Source organism: Astatotilapia calliptera, chromosome 3 (genome assembly GCF_900246225.1).
Source record: "Astatotilapia calliptera chromosome 3, fAstCal1.2, whole genome shotgun sequence".
NCBI classification, from domain to species: Eukaryota; Metazoa; Chordata; class Actinopteri; order Cichliformes; family Cichlidae; genus Astatotilapia; species Astatotilapia calliptera.
In genome coordinates, this window is record NC_039304.1 from 31,264,299 (window position 1) to 31,285,377 (window position 21,079).

Below are 21,079 nucleotides of genomic sequence, written 5' to 3' on the forward strand. Positions count from 1 at the left end.
TTATTTTTGGTAAGACCATCATTTTTATAGCAGAATCCCTTCTCATGAGTGATATGGGTAGATAGTTCCATGTAGCCAGATCACCTTCTACTTACTTTAAAAGTGGGATATGGTTTAATTTAGTCAGATCTGCAAGCTTGGGAGAAACATTAATACCTAAATATTTTATATTTCCTGATAGCAGTGGTGTAGAAGAAGAATTATGGAAGGAGCAATTAATCGGAAGGACTGTAGATTTTGACCAGTTAATTGAGTAATCTGATATTCTTGCAAAAGAGTTTATAAATTCAATCACCCCAGAGATATTGGTTTGTGAGGTTTGGAGAAAAAGTAACACATCATTCGTAGGGATATCGTTTAGGTTTTATCCGATACCGGTGCCAAATCGGTACTTTTGAAACGGTGCCGGTGCTCAAACGGTGCTCAAACCGGTGCTTAAAGAATGGAGAACACAAAATTGGTCCAAAAACCTCTCATGTTCAGCTGGTTTTTTGTAAAAAGATAGCAATGTTAGCCTTTTCTGCAGCTATGGGGCATATATGGTATCACTCTTGGCTGGAAGCAGTGCTTAAACAACGGAAAAAACACAAACTTTGTCCAAAAACCTCTCATGTTCAGCTGTTTTCCACTTTTTCTTTGGTCATTTTAGCCTTTTGGGCCAGGGTGAAGGGAGCATCTGCCATCAAACAAGAAGACAGCCGCATGTAGCTATGATGATGTTTGCTAGTTCACCTTACATGCATTAATGTAATAACGTGGTTAGCCTACTCAATGTAAATTACACACGAACAACATTAAGCTACTCACGCAGAGAAGAACGGCTGCTGCTGCATCATCATCCGTCATCATTTCTGCTACACTGGCAGGGCTAGGGGCCAGGACTCCATTCTTCGTGTTTTTGGGGGATGTTGCTCCGGTCCGATAACTGGCAACCCACCCGCAGTAGATGTGCACGGTGTGAGGTCTATTCTCGCAGCAAGCTATCAAATACGACGCATTTCTCGGCTTTAAAAAAAAAAAAAACGCTATGTGTCGCCAGGTGTTTCATCAGATTTGAGGTGTTACCTCCTTTGACAGTATCACAGTATCAGCTTAAAGCACTTGTTGCAGGCTGCTGAGTTTGCATATTTTGCTGTGAAGTACAGCCAGACTTTTGACCGCTTCGTCTTGGGCATTTTTAATCTGTAGCTCTGCTCTAAGAACGTACGTACCTGGACCCGCCTACTATCCTCGGAAACGTAAAATGATTGGCTAGAATCTAAAGTGTATCACAGCTCAGGAAAAAAAAAAGCACCGAAATGTGCGCTGCTTTTCGGTCTGGTTACTACCGTTTATGTCAGAACCGGTGCCATGATGGCACGGGACACCGGTACCCATCCCTAATCATTCGCATAAAGGCTGATTTTATGTTCCACGTTCTTGCATTTTATGCCCTTAATTACTGAATTCTGTCTAATTGCTACTGCTAGTGGTTCAATAAAAATTGCAAACAGTGAAGGGGAGAGTGGGCATCGCTGCCTGGTGCCCCTCAGGAGACAGAAACTGGAGGATGTTTGGTCATTTGTTCTGACACAAGCTGTTGGGGAATTATATAATATTTTTAACCAGTTAATGAAAGAGGATCCAAAACCAAATTTGTGTAAAGTTGCAAATAGAAATTTCCAGTTAACTCTGTCAAATGCTTTTTCTGCATCTAAAGAAAATATTGTAGTTTCAAGGTTTTTACTGTATGAGTAATCTATCAAATTAAGTATTTGTTGATGAGTGCCTACCTTTTATGAAACCAGTTTGGTCAGGATGAATTAAGAGGGGGTTTATTTTCTCTAGTCTCTTTGAGAGAGCTTTGCAGATTATTTTAAGGTCTGCATTTATAAGGGATATTGGACGATAGCTTGAGGGATATACAGGGTTTTTCCTTGGTTTTAGCAGGAAATTAATGTTTTCAGAATTCATATTTGATCGAAGTCTGCCCTTTTCGTATGGAACGCCAGGACTGCCATAATGAATTAATTAAATACACCATTAAATAATTAATTAAATGTGTCAATAATTAATTAATTAAATGTGTCAATAATTAATTAAAATGTGAAATACATAAATAATTAATTAAATGTGTCAATAATTAATTAATTACATGTGTCATAACTATTTATTTAATTAATTAATTCCAATTTTAATTAAATATTGACACATTTAACTAATGATTTAATGGTGTATTTAATTAATTCATTATGGCAGTCCTGGCGTTCCATATTTTCCTTGATTTCACACAACTGTAAAAAACTGGTGCTAGAATCGTCCAGAAATCGTCCAAAAAAAAAAAAAGTGATGTTAGTACTTTCAGCGTTAACTTTGTTTTAAAGTCTTTAAAATATACACCATTCAATAGTTGACCTTAATCTTACAGAGAATGTGATGATTTTATGGATAATTAAAGTCAGTCATGTTGTTTATTTTTATTATGGTACTTATCATTTGGGATATGTATTACTGTGTGCATACTTTATAAGAACAGATGAGATAAGGAGAGAGGAGATTAAAAAAATCTCTACCTTGCTGGTTCTATCGACGATGAAATGCTCAAGTATCTATGTAGCACGTACGTAATCTAATTCCACAACACAATGTGATGGGGGAAATCAGCTGTGTTTTGATGCCAATTTTATTTCGAATCTGGCGCGAACCGGCGAGCCAGTTCCTGAATCAGTCACATGGTACGGGCTGCCCGCGAGGCCTTGAACGTCACTGCATACGTAATCAAAGAAAGCCTCGATACGCGCTTTACAAAAACTCCCCCAAGATTAGCCGACACACGCTTCGAAGCTTTGACACACAGGACACATCACTACCAGTTGGTGGCGGTAATGAGTCGTTATTGCCAACCGCCGACAAACCACAAAGAAGAAGACGAAGTACTGCGCGTGCACACAGCGGAAAGTAGACTTACCGAGTAATGATTATAGCCACAGTCATCATACTTGTTATCTACGACGGAGACTTTTGTGGTGTGACAAATATAGTGTGACTGTGCTGAGCTTTCTTACTGCTGCCCTTCTGGTCTCCGGCAGATCACGTTTATGTTTCTCATACGTGATTGGAAAGATATAGGCTCTCGTAGCTCGGACAGCTTGGTCTCTCTCCTAGTCCAACTACAAAGCCGGCCTCCTCCGCTGGGGGATCTTTAGTTCGGGTTATTCTGAGAGGAGATCCAGAGTGAGTACATTATAATTATATAGCTTACTAAATCAATAACTGTCTACAGGGTTTCTTTCTCTTAGCTAATTTTGTTTTCGGCTGTACGTTCTGTTCAGCCCCTGTCATTTTGTCTGCTTGGAGCTTCCAGCAGGACCTTATTTTTTTTTAATCATTTGTGTTCAGCTATTTGTTTTCCTTCAAATGAAGATGTTGTACTGAGTATTATGATTTGATGAGGTGGATAGAATACAACAGATTCCACAATTAATAACAGAATTATGGGCTCAAAATGTGGTCATAAATATTTTGTACTTGTAAAAAAGATTTGTATGTGTAAAAAAAAGATTTGTGTGTGCGTAAAAAAGATTTGTATGTGTAAAAAAAGATTTGTGTGTGCGTAAAAAAGATTTGTATGTGTAAAAAGAATTTGTGTGTGCGTAAAAATGATTTGTGTGTGTATAAAAAAAGATTTGTGTGTGTGTGTGTAAAAAAAGATTTGTGTGTGGACTTAGAAAAAAAAAAACCCTGCAAGTTACAAGTACGGATTTTGACCCTATTTTTCTTCCCTTCATCTGATTGGTCAATGTCATGTCAATCACAAATGTAACAATCCAATCAGAGAACAGATGGGTTTGGCTGTCAGAGGGGCACTTTTTTTGAACTGCAGGTCTTTGAAGGGAATAAATGCCCTTTTACATGCCAACCCAGCGTTTTCCTTCATCACCACGAAGGAAAACAGTCTGTGGTCGTCCGAGTTTGGTGATTTTTGTGTCACAGGACTACGTGTTTAATACAGGGACTTCCACAGCCTTTTCAACAGCGCTGCGGACCGCGGGGTGGGGGCGGGCAGTGTTTTGGAAATGACAGTCTTCATTACAAAGCTTTCTTCGTTATGAATTAGCATACATGTTTTTATTGAACATTTGAAGAAGCAGCAAAAAAAACAAACTCTTGTAGAGGACATAAAGTCAGAGATAGAAAAGACAAGGAGCAGGTGCATCTAGTACAGGTAGAGCTGCTGCAAAAACCCACAGAGCCCAGCAGCCAGCGTAACAAATTCTGGATCCTTTGCTTTTAGTTAGCAGTTAGCATTAGCAGCACATCCTGTGTCCGAGGTGAAAGGACTTTTATGCTGCGCACTGTGACTCACAGCAATGGTCCTGGGTCGGCCCTGACTTTGTGTTAAACTAATCCTAAAGTAATAATGGTATTTCTAACCACTGATATACCACAACTTTATCCTTTCAACAGCTACTGAAAGTTAGGGGACCTACCTGCTATTGGATATTTATATAGCGATCCTCCAGCTTCAAACTGTATCACCCTTCAAGGACCTGCAGTTCATAAAAGCGCCCCTCCAACAGCCAAACCCATCTGTTCTCTGATTGGATTGTTACATTTGTGATTGACATGACATTGACCAATCAGATGAAAGAAAGAAAAATAGGGTCAAAATCCGTACTTGTAACTTGCAGGGGTTTTTTTTTCTAAGTCCACACACACATCTTTTTTACGCACACACACATCTTTTTTACAAGTACAAAATATTTATGACCATATTTTGAGCCCATACAGAATCACCACCAGTAATGTCTTTTAAGATGGCGCTGATCTAACGGCAGGTGTTCCAGATCTACTGGCGTTTAGATCAACTGGCGTTGGTCGAACATTTGTGTGACAGTCTTGCGTTTCAGGAGCTGCTACCGACAAACCAGCAAAAAAACGCCAAATGTGTCACCTGTGACACTTGTGAGGTTATCTCAAACACACTCCGTCAGTCTTGATGCTGTTGAACAACAAAATGTTTAAAAATGTGGCGAGTTTACCTGGTGATATCCTCATGCGCGACGCGATCGCGAAAACAGCAAACAAGTAATACCATGCCGATGTTGTTCACGGGACAGCAAGAGTAAACGATCGGGAGACTCTTGTCGTTGTTATCGTTCCCCTCGCACGTTTTATTTCTCCGGTCTCAGCGTTTTTGCTCCACAACTACAGCGAGCAGTTTACTTTATGCACTAACATGGAGTCGAGTCAACCAGCGCCACCTCTGGCCAAGTGCCACAGCCTACAGCCAGATCAACTTGTGACACACATCTGCACCACGTCTGAATTCGTTTCATGCACAACACATTTGTACCCTTCAATTGTGTCTGTTTGTGCGTCATGCAAATAAACCTTTGAAAAGAATGAAATGATATCATATATTCCTTATTGGCCTACATTTGTACAAAATTCCAAATTATATACACAAAGTCATAGAAATCACCACTCCAATTGGTCATCATGATTTTAATATTCTCTTTTCCCATAACAATGAAATACACCTTGGACAAATATGACACATCAATATTTCATTAGTGTTGTCGCATCACATCCTGTAAGCAGAGTCTGCCTATGTCTTTTCCCTGGAAATTAATATTTCCAGCCAATATAGGCAATCCATCAACATGACTTGGGAGTTGGTAGTTATATACAGTCTGTATAAGTGTGGTTAATCTAATGAACATTTGTAAGGAGACGGCAGTTACTGTGAATTCACAGCAGTTACACAGTGATTAGTAATAAACAGAGCCAGTGAGAGTGAGTGGATTTAAGAAAGTCAGTGACTCAGGTGTGTCGCTTGGTTTGTCATCTGTTTGTGAGACTGGAGGAGACGTAGAATCTTTTGTTTTAAATCTTAGTTAGGAAGATTCCTGTTTGAAAACAAGCACTTTTTGTGAGAAATGCAAGAAGTACATCTGCAGAAAGCACACAGTTACATTCTGTCCATCATGTGGACAAAATTGAAAATGTTGAGCATTGAAAAACTGAGAACGTTGGGCAAGTTCAAAAGAAATGTGTTTGTAAGAATGAAAAACCAAATTGTACCTAAAATAGTTATGGAAAGTCTAACAGTTGTATGTCTGTGTTCTACATGTTTATCTGATGGGAAGTAAAGTTGCTATTGTTTTATTGCAGTTTTTTGACAATTCTGAGTGGATTTACACAGTACGGGTCAAAATTCAATTCAATTTTATTTATATAGCGCCAAATCACAACAAAAGTCGCCTCAAGGCGCTTCATAGATACAGAGAAAAACCCAACAATCATATGACCCCCTATGAGCAAGCATTTTGGCAACAGTGGGAAGGAAAAACTCCCTTTTAACAGGAAGAAACCTCCGGCAGAACCAGGCTCAGGGAGGGGCGGCCATCTGCTGAGACCGGTTGGGGTGAGAGAAGGAAGACAGGATAAAGACATGCTGTGGAAGAGAGACAGAGATTAATAACAGATATGATTCAATGCAGAGAGGTCTGTTAATACATAGTGAGTGAGAAAGGTGACTGGAAAGGAAAAACTCAATGCATCATGGGAATCCCCCGGCAGCCTACATCTATTGCAGCATAACTAAGGGAGGATTCAGGGTCACCTGGTCCAGCCCTAACTATATGCTTTAGCAAAAAGGAAAGTTTTAAGCCTAATCTTAAAAGTAGAGATAGTGTCTGTCTCCTGAATCCAAACTGGAAGCTGGTTCCACAGAAGAGGGGCCTGAAAACTGAAGGCTCTCCCTCCCATTCTACTTTTAAATACTCTAGGAACAACAAGTAGGCCTGCAGAGCGAGAACGAAGTGCTCTAATAGGGTGATATGGTACTACAAGGTCATTAAGATAAGATGGGGCCTGATTATTTAAGACCTTGTATGTGAGGAGCAGGATTTTGAATTCAATTCTGGATTTAACAGGAAGCCAATGAAGGGAAGCCAAAACAGGAGAAATATGCTCTGTCTTTCTAGTCCCTGTCAGTACTCTTGCTGCAGCATTTTGGATTAGCTGAAGGCTTTTCAGTGAGTTTTTAGGACATCCTGATAATAATGAATTACAGTAGTCCAGCCTGGAAGTAATAAATGCATGAACTAGTTTTTCAGCGTCACTCTGAGACAGGATATTTCTAATTTTAGAGATGTTGTGCAAATGGAAGAACGCAGTCTTACATATTTGTTTAATATGTGCATTGAAGGACATGTCCTGGTCAAAAATGACTCCAAGGTTCCTCACAGCGTTGTTGGAGGCCAAGGTAATGCCATCCAGGGTAAGAATCTGGTTCGATACCATATTTCTAAGATTTTCAGGGCCGAGTACAATAACCTCAGTTTTATCTGAATTAAGAAGCAGAAAGTTAGCGGCCATCCAGGTCTTTATGTCTTTAAGACATTCCTGCAGTTTAACTAATTGGTGTGTGTTATCTGGCTTCATGGATAGATAGAGCTGGGTGTCATCTGCATAGCAGTGAAAATGTATGCTATGTAGGGCTGAACGATTATGGAAAATAATCTAATTGCGATTTTTTGCCCCAATATTGCGATTGCGATGCGATATGCGATTATTTTTTAAGGTCTTTGTCTTCTGTATTATTAAACAAAGACAAGCAATACATCATATAGTATGGCCAATACTATATTACATTAATTTTAAACTGTTCTTTCCTGGAAGACAGACCTCTGTTATGATGACATGAGGTGATGCATGAATTGATGACTGACATTTTTATTTAACTTCTTCAATCACAACAGTATATTTGAACATACACAATAGTTTATTTTTAGCTTACAAACATCTGAGCATAAAGTGCTGGCAAGGAACCCTGGTGTAAACATTAAAATGAAAGTCAGTACAATGTGCAGATTGCAGAAATATACATAAAAAAAATCAGTGGCTTTACCACACTCAGTTTTTCGACATCTGTGAACTACTAGACAGTCATTCAATTAAAAAATAATATTAAATAAATAAAACTAATAAATAAAAAATACAAAGTTTAAAGGCGTGAAATTGGACGGTCTAGCCTTCTGATTAGCGTCACCGCTGTCTCGGTGGAGTTTAATAAACTCGGCCGTCTGCTTCTTGCTATCTAAAATATGACCAGACACTGGTGTAAATTCTCGACTGTCTCATACTTCTGTTTAATAAGTTTTCTGTTTGACGTTTAGTCAGCTGTGTGAAAACCAAGGAGGAACCCACCCGGGGGATTAATAAAGTTTTATTTTATCTAATCTAATAACTTTAATCTCAGCCAAACCGATTTACTCACGAACAAACAAAACACTGAAAAAAGCCCAACAATAACATTTTTAGGTTGTCTAAGTGACTTATATATTACATTTAACCCGAGCAGCGAAACTCCGCGGTGATCTGAAAATGATGTGCCGGGAGTTGTGCCGTTCTCGGCCGCATCAGTAATCCTCGAGCTCCCGGCTAGCTGTCGAGCTGGTGGGTAGCAGACGCCTCTGAAAACGTCGAAGCACTTTTGCAAATATGGGATATCTTGATAAACCGAGCAGATATTTGATGTTTACACAACTACTTTCTCGCCTGAAAATATGTTAAAAGTTTATTTTGTGACCCAGAAAGATTAGTATGAGTAATTTTAAAACTTAGTAGCGGCCGCCATTGCTGGAAACTGGAGTTTGGCTGGGCCGCGCTATGAATTCTGGGATATGGTAGTAATTTGGACAGCCTTATAATCGCAGTATAATCGCAGCCTTTGCGGTTAGAAAATTGCACTTGATCATGTCGCGATATTATCGCAAATGCGATATATCGTTCAGCCCTAATGCTATGTCTTCTAATGATACTGCCTAAGGGAAGCATGTATAATGTAAACAGAATTGGTCCTAGCACTGAACCCTGTGGAACTCCATAATTAACCTCAGTGTGTGAAGAGGACTCTCCATTTACATGCACAAATTGGAGTCTATTAGATAGATATGATACAAACCACTGCAGTGCAGTACCTGTAATACCTACAGCATGTTCTAATCGCTCTAATAGGATATTATGGTCAACAGTATCGAATGCTGCGCTAAGGTCTAGCAGGACAAGCACAGAGATGAGTCCACTGTCAGAGGCCATAAGAAAATCATTTGTAACCTTCACTAAAGCTGTTTCTGTGCTGTGATGAGCTCTGAAACCTGACTGAAACTCTTCAAATAAACCATTCCTCTGCAGATGATCTGTTAGCTGTTTGACAACTACTCTTTCAAGGATTTTTGATATGAAAGGAAGGTTGGAGATTGGCCTGTAATTAGCTAAGACTGCTGGGTCTAGAGATGGCTTTTTGAGTAAAGGTTTAACTACAGCCAGCTTGAAGGCCTGTGGTACATAGCCGATTATTAGAGATAGGTTGATCATATTTAAGATCGAAGAATTAATTAATGGCAGGACTTCTTTGAGCAGTTTTGTAGGAATGGGGTCTAAAAGACCCGTTGATGGTTTGGAGGAAGTAATTATTGAAGTTAACTCAGAAAGATCAAATGGAGAAGAAGAGTCTAACTTAACATCAATGGTACTAAGAGCAGCTGTAGATAATATTACATCTGTGGGATGATTATTGGTAATTTTTTCTCTAATGATAAAACTTTTATTTGTGAAGTAGTTCATGAAGTCATTACTAGTTAACGTTAAAGGGGTGGTTGGCTCAAAAGAGCTCTGGCTTTTTGTCAGCCTGTCTACAGTGCTGAAGAGAAACCTGGGGTTGTTCTTATTTTCTTCAGTCAGTGATGAATAGTGTTACGTCCCCCCCAAAGGGGTCTAGGCATGTGAGTGAGGGGACCAGTAACAAATGAGTCCAGAACAGAATGAAAGGAAAACAGACAGGTGTTCTTAGTAAATAACATAGTCTTTATTGTAGATAATCATAACATAAGGAGCCGGCAACGCCGTATTACCAATAACATGCCGAAAAAAGGTGGCAACAACAAAGAACACAACAACCAAACAAAAACTCCACACCACGAGGAGGCACTTCCAGGGGCCCACAAGCTCACCCTGTCACTAACAGTAGCTGGCTTTACTGCTGCCAAGGCCCACAAGCCCACACTACTCACGTAAAGCAGCTATACTGCTTCCACAACTCCACACTTCAGGCAGGCTACCTACACACCAAGCAGAGACACCCCACACCCTGCTCACAGCTCATCCCCAGCTTATATGACCTCAGAGAGGTGATTGCTGACTGGGCCCAGGTGGTAAGTGAGTCCAATGAGCAGCAGCTGTGTCCTGGGGAGAGAGAGAGAGCAAGAGAGAGACAGAGGGGTGGAGCAAAAGAGGAGGAGGCGTAGAAAAACACCACGCCCACACAAGGGCAGTATCAGGAGGCCCAGCTAGGGCCATAACAAATAGTAAGATGTTCTGGCTTTGCGGAGGGCTTTCTTATAAAGCAGCAAACTATTTCTCCAGGCTAAATGATGATCTTCTAGATTTGTGACACACCATTTCCTCTCCAGATTACGAGTCATCTGCTTTAGGGTACGTGTTTGAGAATTATACCACGGAGTCAGGTACTTCTGATTAGAGACCTTAGTTTTCACAGGAGCTACAGTATCCAGAGTCGTACGTAGTGAGGAGTTGAAATTATTAACAAGATAATCGACCTCTGTTGGGGTAGCGTTCAGATAGCTGCTCTGCTGTGTTGGTACAGGGCATTGGAGATGATAACAGTGGGTGGATTATATTCTTAAACTTAGTTACAGCGCTTTCAGAAAGACATCTACTCTGATAAACGTCTACTCTCCACTGCTGTGTAATCAATTATTGTAAATGTAAATGTTATCAGGAAATGATCAGACAGGAGAGGGTTTTCAGGAAACACGGTTAAATGTTCAGGTTCTATGCCATATGTTAAAACAAGATCTAGAGTGTGATTAAAGTGGTGGGTGGGTTCTTTTACATTTTGAGAGAAACCAATTGAGTCTAATAACAGATTAAATGCCATGTTGAGGCTGTCATTTTTAGCATCTACATGGATGTTAAAATCACCCACAATAATTATTTTATCTGAGCTCAGAACTAAATTAGATATAAAGTCTGAGAAATCAGACCGAAACTCTGTGTAAGGCCCAGGTGGACGATAGATGATAACAAGTAAGACTGGTTTCTGAGTTTTACAGCTGGGGTGGACAATGTTAAGCATCAGGCTTTCAAATGAATTAAAAGTCTGTCTTGGTCTTTCATTAATTAATAGGCTGGTGTGGAAAAATTGCTGCCACACCGCCCCCTCGGCCTGTGCTTCGAGATTTCTGGTAGTTAGAATGACTCGAGGGTGTTGATTCATTTAAACTAACATAATCATCCTGCTGCAACCAGGTTTCTGTAAGGCAGAGTAAATCGATTTGTTGATCAATTATTAAGTCATGTACTAACAAAGACTTGGAGGAGAGAGACCTAATATTTAATAATCCACATTTCACTGTTTTACTCTTTGGTTCAGATGTGGATACTGTATTGTTCTTTCTTTGTAATTGTTTATGTTTAAGTTGTTTGTTTATAAATTTGTCCATATTTCTAGAAATGAGAGCTGCTCCATCCAAAGTGGGATGGATGCCGTCTCTCCTAACAAGACCAGGTTTCCTCCAGAAGGTTTGCCAATTATCTATGAAGCCCACATCGTTTCTGGGACACCACTCAGACAGCCAGCAATTTAAGGAGAACATGCGGCTAAACATGTCACTCCTGGTCTGATTGGGGAGGGGACCAGAGAAAACTACAGAGTCCGACATTGTTTTGGCAAAGTTGCACACCGATTCAATATTGATTTTAGTGACCTCCGATTGGCGTAACCGGGTGTCATTACTGCCGACGTGAATTATGATTTTACTGAATTTACGTTTACCCTTAGCCAGCAGTTTTAAATTTCCTTCATTGTCGCCTGCTCTGGCCCCTGGAAGACAATTGACTATGGTTGCCAGTGTCTCTAGCTTCACATGTCTGAGAACAGAATCGCCAACTACCAGAGTTTGACCCCCGGCGGGTGTGTCGCCGAGTGGGGAAAAACGATTAAACACATGAACGGGTTGGTGGTGTACCTGGGACTTCTGTTTAGGACTATGCTTCCTCCTCACCGTGACCCAGCCGCCCTCTTTCCCCCAGCTGCTTGGGATCTGCCGGGGAACAGCTAGCGGTGCCTACGCTATCTTCGGCTGCACCAGCTACAGGGGCCTGGCTAGCTACGGGTGAATGAAGGGTGCGAAGCCGAGTCTCCAATTCAGTAATCCTGGCCTCCAGAGCTGCAAATATGCTACATTTGTTACAGATATCATTACTGCTAAAGGAGGCCGAGGAGTAACTAAACATCTGACACAATGAGCAAGAAAGTGCAGGAGGGACAGGTGAAGTAGCCATGGTGCTAATGAGTCAGCTACGAGCTAAGCTAAGCTAGCGAGACAGTACAGAGACAGTGAGTGAATACTTTGGCTATAAATTAGGTAGTGAGTACACAGAAAGTGTGCTTCGGATGAAGCACGTGAAGATTATACTATGAAAGAAGAATGTATTTAAAAGTTGTTAATTAAATTGCTAGGCAAATAAGCTACTCAGAAACACCACTGTGTTTGAGCAGGAACAGGAAGTGATACTCTACCGCAGAGCAAGCGAACACCAAGTGACCCGCAACAAAATCAATGTCATTTTTTTGTTCTTCAACATAATACAAGGGTTCATTTCCAAAACTTGCTTATGATCTTCAATTTGTAGCAGATCCACTATCACACAGCAGCTGGAGCAGTTTCAAATGGGGGTCAGTCCACTGCTGCCACCTGTGGCCAAGTGCCACAGCCTACTACTAGATTAACTTGTGACACATCTGCACCTACTGCTATGATGACATTGAGTAGAGGGTGAGTGGCTGCACTAACCCCTGGTACATCCAAATCTACCCACAAACATGTTGAAAGATGCAATCCCAGCAATGTGGATTGTCAACACTAAAAACAATCAGTAAGCAAAGACAACAGGGATCACTTTTTTCTGTTTATTTAGCACCCACAACATTTGTAGTCTCCTTCTGCACAGGGGAAGTCCACACAGACTGTGTGGTACCACTTTCCACAGAAGGTGCATTCAGTCTGCAAGATTGAATGAGATTGTCAGAGTCATTGTCTGACTGTTTATTACTGATCACCTGCTGTACATTCACAGTAACTGCCATCTCCTTACAAATGTTTATTAGATTAACCACACTTATACAGACTGTATATAACAACCAACTCTAAAATGTTTGCTCGCAGAGAAAAGACGCAGACAGACTACGCTAACGACATGTGATGTTACAACAATAGTGAAATATTAGGGTCATTTCATTCATTTCAAAGGTTTATTTGCATGACGCACAAACAGACACAATTGAAGGGTACAAATTAGGGCTGCCACAAACGATTATTTTGATAGTCGACTAGTCACCGATTATTTTTGCGATTAGTCGACTAATCAGATCATGAATCCATTGGACGTAAAACGTACAGCTTATTGCACCAGCAGCATCTGCTCTTATATAACTATCATTTGCTTACAGCTTTAAGTGTTTAAGGTATGTGCTAACTAAAAATAAAGACAAGATGATAGTTTATTAAATTTGAATGAAATTTGCAGATTGTTTCAGTGAAGCTTAATAAACTCCTTGCTATCTAAAATATAACAGGACACCGGAGTAAATTCTCGAGCATCTCACACTTCTGATAATCAGCTGTCTGCTTGACGTTTATTCAGCTGTGTAAAAACTATAACTTTAATCTCAGCCAATCCGATTTACTCAGGAACAAATAAAATACTGAAAAAAGCCAAACAATAACATTTTTAAGTTCTCTAAGTGACTTGTATATCATGTTTAACCTGAGTAGCGAAAGACGGCGGTGGGTTTGAAAACGATTTGCCGGAAGTCCGGTGTTCTCATGGCTCTAGTTAGCCTAGCCCCCGGCTCGCTATCGAGCTAGTGGGTAACAGACGTCTCCGAAAACGTCGGAGCGCTTTTGAAAATATGTGGTGTCTTGATAAACTGAGCAGATATTTGAGGTTTACACAGCTACATTCTCGTCTGAAAATATGTTAAACGTCTATTTTGTGACCCAGAAAGAATAATAAGAGTAATATTAAAACGAACTAGGTGCCGCCATTGTTGGAAACTGAGCTGGGCCGCGCTATGAATTCTGGGACAGTTTCTTCTTCTTCGGCGTTTAACGGCAGCTGGCATCCTTGTACATGCAGTGCTGCCATCTTCTGTTTCAGTCCGTTATTACACTCTTAAATCCTACTACTTAGTCCTGCGTCTTTCAGGATCTTACAAAGCTTCAAACGACGCGTCGACTATTAAATTAGTCGTCGACGAGTTTGATAGTCGACGTAATCGTGACTAGTCGACCAATCGTGGCAGCCCTAGTACAAATGTGTTGTGCATGAAACGAATTCAGACGTGGTGCAGATGTGTGTCACAAGTTGATCTGGCTGTAGGCTGTGGCACTTGGCCAGAGGTGGCGCTGGTTGACTCGACTCCATGTTAGTGCATAAAGTAAACTGCTCGCTGTAGTTGTGGAGCAAAAACGCTGAAACCGGAGAAATAAACCATACGAGGAGAACGATAACGACGACAAGAGTCTCCCGATCGTTTACTCTTGCTGTCCCGTAAACAACATCGGCGTGGTATTACTTGTTTGCTGTTTTCGCGATCGCGTCGCACATGAGGATATCACCAGGTAAACTCGCCACATTTTTAAACATTTTGTTGTTCAACAACATCAAGACATTTGGCTTTTTTTTTTTTTTTTTTTTTTTTCTTTTGCTGGTTTGTCGGTAGCAGCTCCTGAAACGCAAGACTGTCACACATCTGTTCGACCAACGCCAGTTGATCTAAACGCCAGTAGATCTGGAACACAGGCTGTTGTAGCAGCTGTCTTCATAAGCGCCCCCCTCCCCCCCCTTCTTTTTGTTCCTACTATCCAGTATTTATCCATCATAACTCTGTTTCTACACTCAGTGAGTGCATGTTGTTTGTTGTATATTTCCTGCTATGAAAACTTAGTTTTCCTCTGGGATTAATAAGGTTTTTCTGATTCTGAGGTTTGTGATGTTAGTACGAGGCACAATAATGCTACACAATACAATGGTCTGCAGTAGTGCCTTATAATAATACAATAAATTTAACTGGCTTAAATATAAAAATCTTTTTGCTGTCACAGGCGACTGGCAGCAGGCGAAGAGTCTGCAGGAGGAGCATCTCAGCACCTGTAGTCAGAAACATTGGTTCTTCACTGAAGGTGACAAAGAAAAATCGCCAACATTATTCTACAGACATTAATTGGTTGTTATTTTAATAATAATAATAACATCTAATTCTGTACACAGTGACATTTTGCCTGCTTATCCCAAATGAGAGACAAATCACTGCTGAAGAAAAATAATGTTCTCAACCTGCTTACATTAAATCAATGGATGGATGAAATTAGCCGTTTTTAACCCTCCCGAAAATAAGCTTCTCAAGGATCAGTTTTTGGTCCTGGATTTTTTGTAACCTTTACACACTCTACATGTTGTATAATAAAGTATCTATTAATATGTTCTAGTGTTGCACATGATACATTTTTCACAGCTGATACACAGTTGTGCTTTATTTCCTCTGATAATCTCTGATAGCGTATTTTGTAAATAGTATTACATCCTCTGCACACTTTGGCTGCTCTGAAAAAGAAGGCAACAAACCAGAGAAGTTTGACTCCCTGGAAGAACTTATAAGTACACCTACACTGAAGACTAATTCATGCTTCTTTTGACCTGAACAAGAAAAAGCCCTCTATAAAGTTATGAAATCTTAGTAAATGAGGAAAACAGGAACAGCTCTGTAGCCAGGCTGACTAAGCCACAGGTCTAATGGTTAGACACACCTTCTCATGATTTTTCTGTTTTATAATGACTTTTTACATTATAGATTCTAATTGAAACCATCAAAACTCCAAATGAATACATATGGAATTAGGAGACAAAAAAATGTTAAATAACTCAAAACATACTCAGATTTTAGATTCTTAAAAATGTTAGATTCTTTAAAATAGCCATCCCTTGTATTGATTACTATTTTTCACACTGTGTGTGTGTGTGTGTGTGTGTATAGATTAGGGCTGCCACGATTTGTCGACTAGTCACGATTACGTCGACTATCAAAATCGTCGACGACTGATTTAATAGTCGACGCGTCGTTTGAAGCTTTGTAAGATCACAAAAGACGCAGGAATAATAGCAGGATTTAAGAGTGTAATAACGGACTGAAACAGAAGATGGCAGCACTGCATGTACAAGGATGCCAGCTGCCGTTAAACCCCGAAGAAGAAGAAGAAGAAGCAGCTGTGTCCCAGAATTCATAGCGCGGCCCAGCTTAGTTTCCAACAATGGCGGTAGCTAGTTAGTTTTAATATTACTTTTATTATTCTTTCTGGGTCACAAAATAAACGTTTAACATATTTTCAGACGAGAATGTAGCTGTGTAAACCTCAAATATCGGCTCAGTTTATCAAGACACCACATATTTTCAAAAGCGCTCCGACGTTTTCGGAGACGTCTGTTACCCACTAGCTCGATAGCTAGCCGGGGGCTAGGTCACTAGCGCCGTTAGAACACCGGACTCCCGGCAAATTGTTTTCAAACCCACCGCCGTCTTTCGCTACTCAGGTTAAATATATATGAGTCACTTAGATAAATTAAAAATGTTGTTGTTTGGCTTTTTTTTTTTTTTGTATTTTATTTGTTCCTGAGCAAATCGGATTGGCTGAGATTAAAGTTATAGTTTTTACACAGCTGAATGAACGTCAAGCAGACAGCTGATTATCAGAAGTGTGAGATGCTGGAGAATATACTCCGGTGTCCTGTTATATTTTAGATAGCAAGGAGTTTATTAAACTTTACCGAAACAATCTGCAAATTTCATTAAAACTGAATAAACTATCATCTTGTCTTTATTTTTAGTTAGCACCTTAAAAGCTTAAAGCTGTAAGCTAATGATAGTTATATAAGAGCAGATGCTGCTGGTGCAATAAGCTGTACGTTTTACGTCCAGTGGATGATGATCTGATTAGTCGACTAATCGCATAAATAATCGGTGACTAGTCGACTATCAAAATAATCGTTTGTGGCAGCCCTAGTATAGATATATGTATGTATATGTACACTAAATAGGTTTTGTGAAGTGCATGTCACTGTTTTAGTTCTTTGTCATCATAGGCAAAAGAAGGGGAAGTGTGCTGAAACCTCTCCAAATTTATGACCTCAACAAAAACCAACCAATGCCAGCAAGTACAGATGAATGAGTTGTGATCCCTGTGGAGAAGACTTTCATCACTATGAAGAAGGCCAGAAGACGCCAGCGCATTGACAGTGGAGACAGAAGCTTCATGTGCAATCAGTGTGGAAAGGCTTTTACTCATAATAGCAGCTTAAAACAACACCAGCTTCTCCACACTGGCATTAAACCATTCAGCTGTGATCAGTGTGGAAAGACTTTCACCGAGAATGGCAACTTAAAAAGACATCAGCTCGTCCACACTGGCATTAAACCATTCAGCTGCGAGCAGTGTGGACAGGCTTTCAACCAAAATAGCAAGTTAAAAAAACACCAGCTTCTCCACACTGGATTTAAACCATTTAGCTGTGATCAGTGTGGAAAGGCTTTTACTGAAAATGGCAACTTAAAACAACATCAGCTCGTCCACACTGGCATTAAACCATTCAGCTGCGATCAGTGTGGAAAGACTTTCACTCAGAATAGCAGCTTAAAAAAACATCAACTCATCCACACTGGCATTAAACCATTCAGCTGCGATCAGTGTGGAAAGACTTTCACTCAGAATAGCAGCTTAAAAAAACATCAACTCATCCACACTGGATTAAAACCATTTAGCTGTGATCAATGTGGAAAGGCTTTTACTGAAAATGGCAACTTAAAACAACATCAGCTCATCCACACTGGCATTAAACCATTCAGCTGCGATCAGTGTGGAAAGACTTTCACTCAGAGTGGCAGCTTAAAAAAACATCAACTCATCCACACTGGATTTAAACCATTCAGCTGCGATCAGTGTGGAAAGTTTTTTACTCATAGTAACTGTTTAAAAGAACATCAGCTCATCCATACTACAGATAAACCATTCACCTGTGATCTGTGTGGAAAGTCTTTTACTCATAGTAAAAGCTTAAAAGATCATCTTCTCATCCACACTGGAATTAAATCATTTGTCTGTGGTCAGTGTGGAAAGGCTTTTACTCATATTACAAATTTAAAACAACATCAGCTCATCCACACTGGAATTAAACCATTCAGCTGTGATCAGTGTGGAAAATCATTTACTCGGCGTAGAAACTTAAAAAAACATCATCTCCTCCACATTGGATTGAAACCATTCAGCTGTGATCAGTGTGGAAAATCTTTTAGCTGCATGAGTTCCTTGAAAGAACATCAGGCCATCCACACTGGCATTAAACCATTTGTCTGTTGTCAGTGTGGAAAGGGTTTTCGTCGCATGGATACTTTAAAAAATCATCAACTAATCCACACTGGAGTTAATTAATTTTTTATTGGTCAGTGCTGAAATGCGGCCAATTCTATGTAAACATTTTAAAAAATCAGATTGTTCACACTGCAATTGTAGCGTGTATTGAATTTGTGGAATTTCTTTCGTATTGTATTGTATATTGTAATATTTGATGTTTATTTCTATTTATGTTCTTTTAATTGTTTTTCTGCTTGATCTAATATTTGTCATTTCTAGTCTTTAGGTTCTGTTATCATGCCTCCCCTCTTTTTCACATTCTGTGTTTTGTCAGCAGTGGCAGTCCTAGCCTGTTTGGTGCCCTGGGCGAACACCATCTCTGCCCCACACCCACAGATAACATATATGTATGTTTTCATGTGTATATATGTATATTAAAGATTGTACATGCATATAAAACATATCTTACTGTAAAAACTGTTGCTGGAACCATATCGAATTTAGCCAGATAAACATAAACACACGCATCTATCTATCTATGAAGAGAGAGAGTATGCATAGTTTTCAAATTTTGTACAAACAGCCATTATAATCCATCAGACAATGAGAATAGGACAAATCAACAACCGACAATGACAACAAAGTCCAAGATTGCATAAGGTCAGTGCTATCTTCTATGCCAGAGGTTCCCAACCCCCGGGCCTCGGACCGGTACCGGTCCGTGAGTCGTTTGGTACCGGGTCGCAAGAGTTGAGGCTCAGGTGTGAAATGTATGGTTTTCAGGGTTTTTAGCGTTATTTTCTTATCGTTAACTCGGTTTTCCTGGGTCTTTCCACGTGTGTTATGAATAAATCTTCTGTTTTTCAATACCGGCACTAGTTTTATTTTGTTGTATTTATCCGCAACACCTTAAAGGCCGGTCCGTGAAAATATTGTCGGGCAGTCGATCGTGGCTCAAGAGTTGGGAGTTCGCCTTGTAATCGGAAGGTTGCTGGTTCGAGCCCCGGCTTGGACAGTCTTGGTCGTTGTGTCCTTGGGCAAGACACTTCACCCGTTGCCTCTGTCAGTGCGCCCCAGGGTGGCTGTGGCTACAATGTAGCTTGCCATCACCAGTGTGTGAATGTATGTGTGAATGGGTGGATGACTGGATGTGTAAAGCGCTTTGGGGTCCTTAGGGACTAGTAAAGCGCTATATAAAATACAGGCCATTTACCATTTACCATAAACTGGTGCGTGGCGCAAAAAAGGTTGGGGACCACTGCTCTATGCTGTTGCAAGCTGGGGCAGCAGGTTGAGGGTCACAGATGCCAACAGACTAAATAAACTGATCCACAAGGCCAGTAATGTTGGACTCCGTTAGGGTGGTGTCTGAAGGCAGATGTTGTTCAAGATAAAGACAGTCATGGATAATACTTCCCACCCACTCCATGACACAGCTTCAGTGAGAGACTGAAGCTGTGTCCCAAAACGTCGGCAGCATCCTCCGGAGGCCGCATTTGAAGGCCGATTACATCACAGCCAGGCGACGAAGGCTGTCCCAATTCGTCGACTCCTTCAAATGCAGCTGACAAATGCGTCTTTCATTTCCCCGAATTTGAAGGATGGGTCGGATGTGTGCTTCGTGGCAAACCATAACCCAGAATTCATAGCGCGGCCCAGTCAAATTTCAGCTGACAATAATGCGGCCATGGCGGCCATGGCGGCCGCTACTAAGTTTGAAAATTACTCTTATTAATCTTTCTGGGCCACAAAATAAACTTTTAACATGTTTTAAGGCGAGAAAGTAGCTGTGTAATTTACAAATATTACAAATAGTACATTTTGTACTCGTAGTCCCCCTTCTTCACACATCCCCCTGGACTCATGGGCGGGTGGTTTTAAGGACACGTTTTACGGACTCTGTACATTCCATGAATGTGGACAAAAGTGAGTGTGAGCGGTCGGAAATAGCCCTCCAGCTGATTAACTGTTGCTATTTGTAAACGAAGTCTGTGAAAATGCAAATAAGTGTTAACATTTATATGCTGATGATTGAAATTGTGGTTCATTGTTGGATGTGAACTGTACTTCTAGAAAGGGTGCACCCAGGTAAGATTTCTTTCCCATCGAGTGATTACTGTGATTTTGCCAAAAGGTATTATTAAGAGAGTACTGGTACCGAAAGGGAATAATTTCATTTGTAAATGTTTTGTATGTTTGTCATAATGTCCTGTTGTTTCTAATTGAGAAGAAAAATACAATTCCGGTTATTTTTCAAAACTCGCGGTTGTCTGAGTCTCATTCAGTTCGCCTCTCCTGTACATAGCCGAACCTACTGGGCCAAATCTTTGAGCTCTTTGGTGTCAAATTTGGGTGACATACTCTTTTTTTTGATCTGGGAGTATTCGAAACACGCACATCAGTGTTACACTGAGCATTTTATTAAAGATGAAAGACTTTAGACAGTTTTTCAACTCTCAGTAATGCCATAGTGATCGTTTGCTATATGGACCTGCAGCGGAGTTTAGGCCCAGACACGACTAGTGACGTCAGACTTAACGACCGGATAGGGAAGGCCTCGACATCAGACTCTGCATGCTGGAGAGATCGCAAAGCTGTGTCGG

General features: G+C 40.4%; 1 protein-coding gene across 1 annotated transcript; it reads left to right on the plus strand.

The window, feature by feature from the left end:
• The first annotated feature begins 2,612 nt into the window (after positions 1 to 2,612).
• On the plus strand, positions 2,613 to 18,694 carry LOC113019241 (zinc finger protein 665-like). Its single transcript, XM_026162803.1, has 3 exons — positions 2,613 to 3,213; positions 15,180 to 15,257; positions 17,212 to 18,694. The coding sequence occupies exon 3, from the start codon at positions 17,331 to 17,333 to the stop codon at positions 18,552 to 18,554; it is 1,224 nt and encodes a 407-aa protein (XP_026018588.1). The 5' UTR covers positions 2,613 to 3,213; positions 15,180 to 15,257; positions 17,212 to 17,330; the 3' UTR covers positions 18,555 to 18,694.
• Positions 18,695 to 21,079: the final 2,385 nt, after the last annotated feature.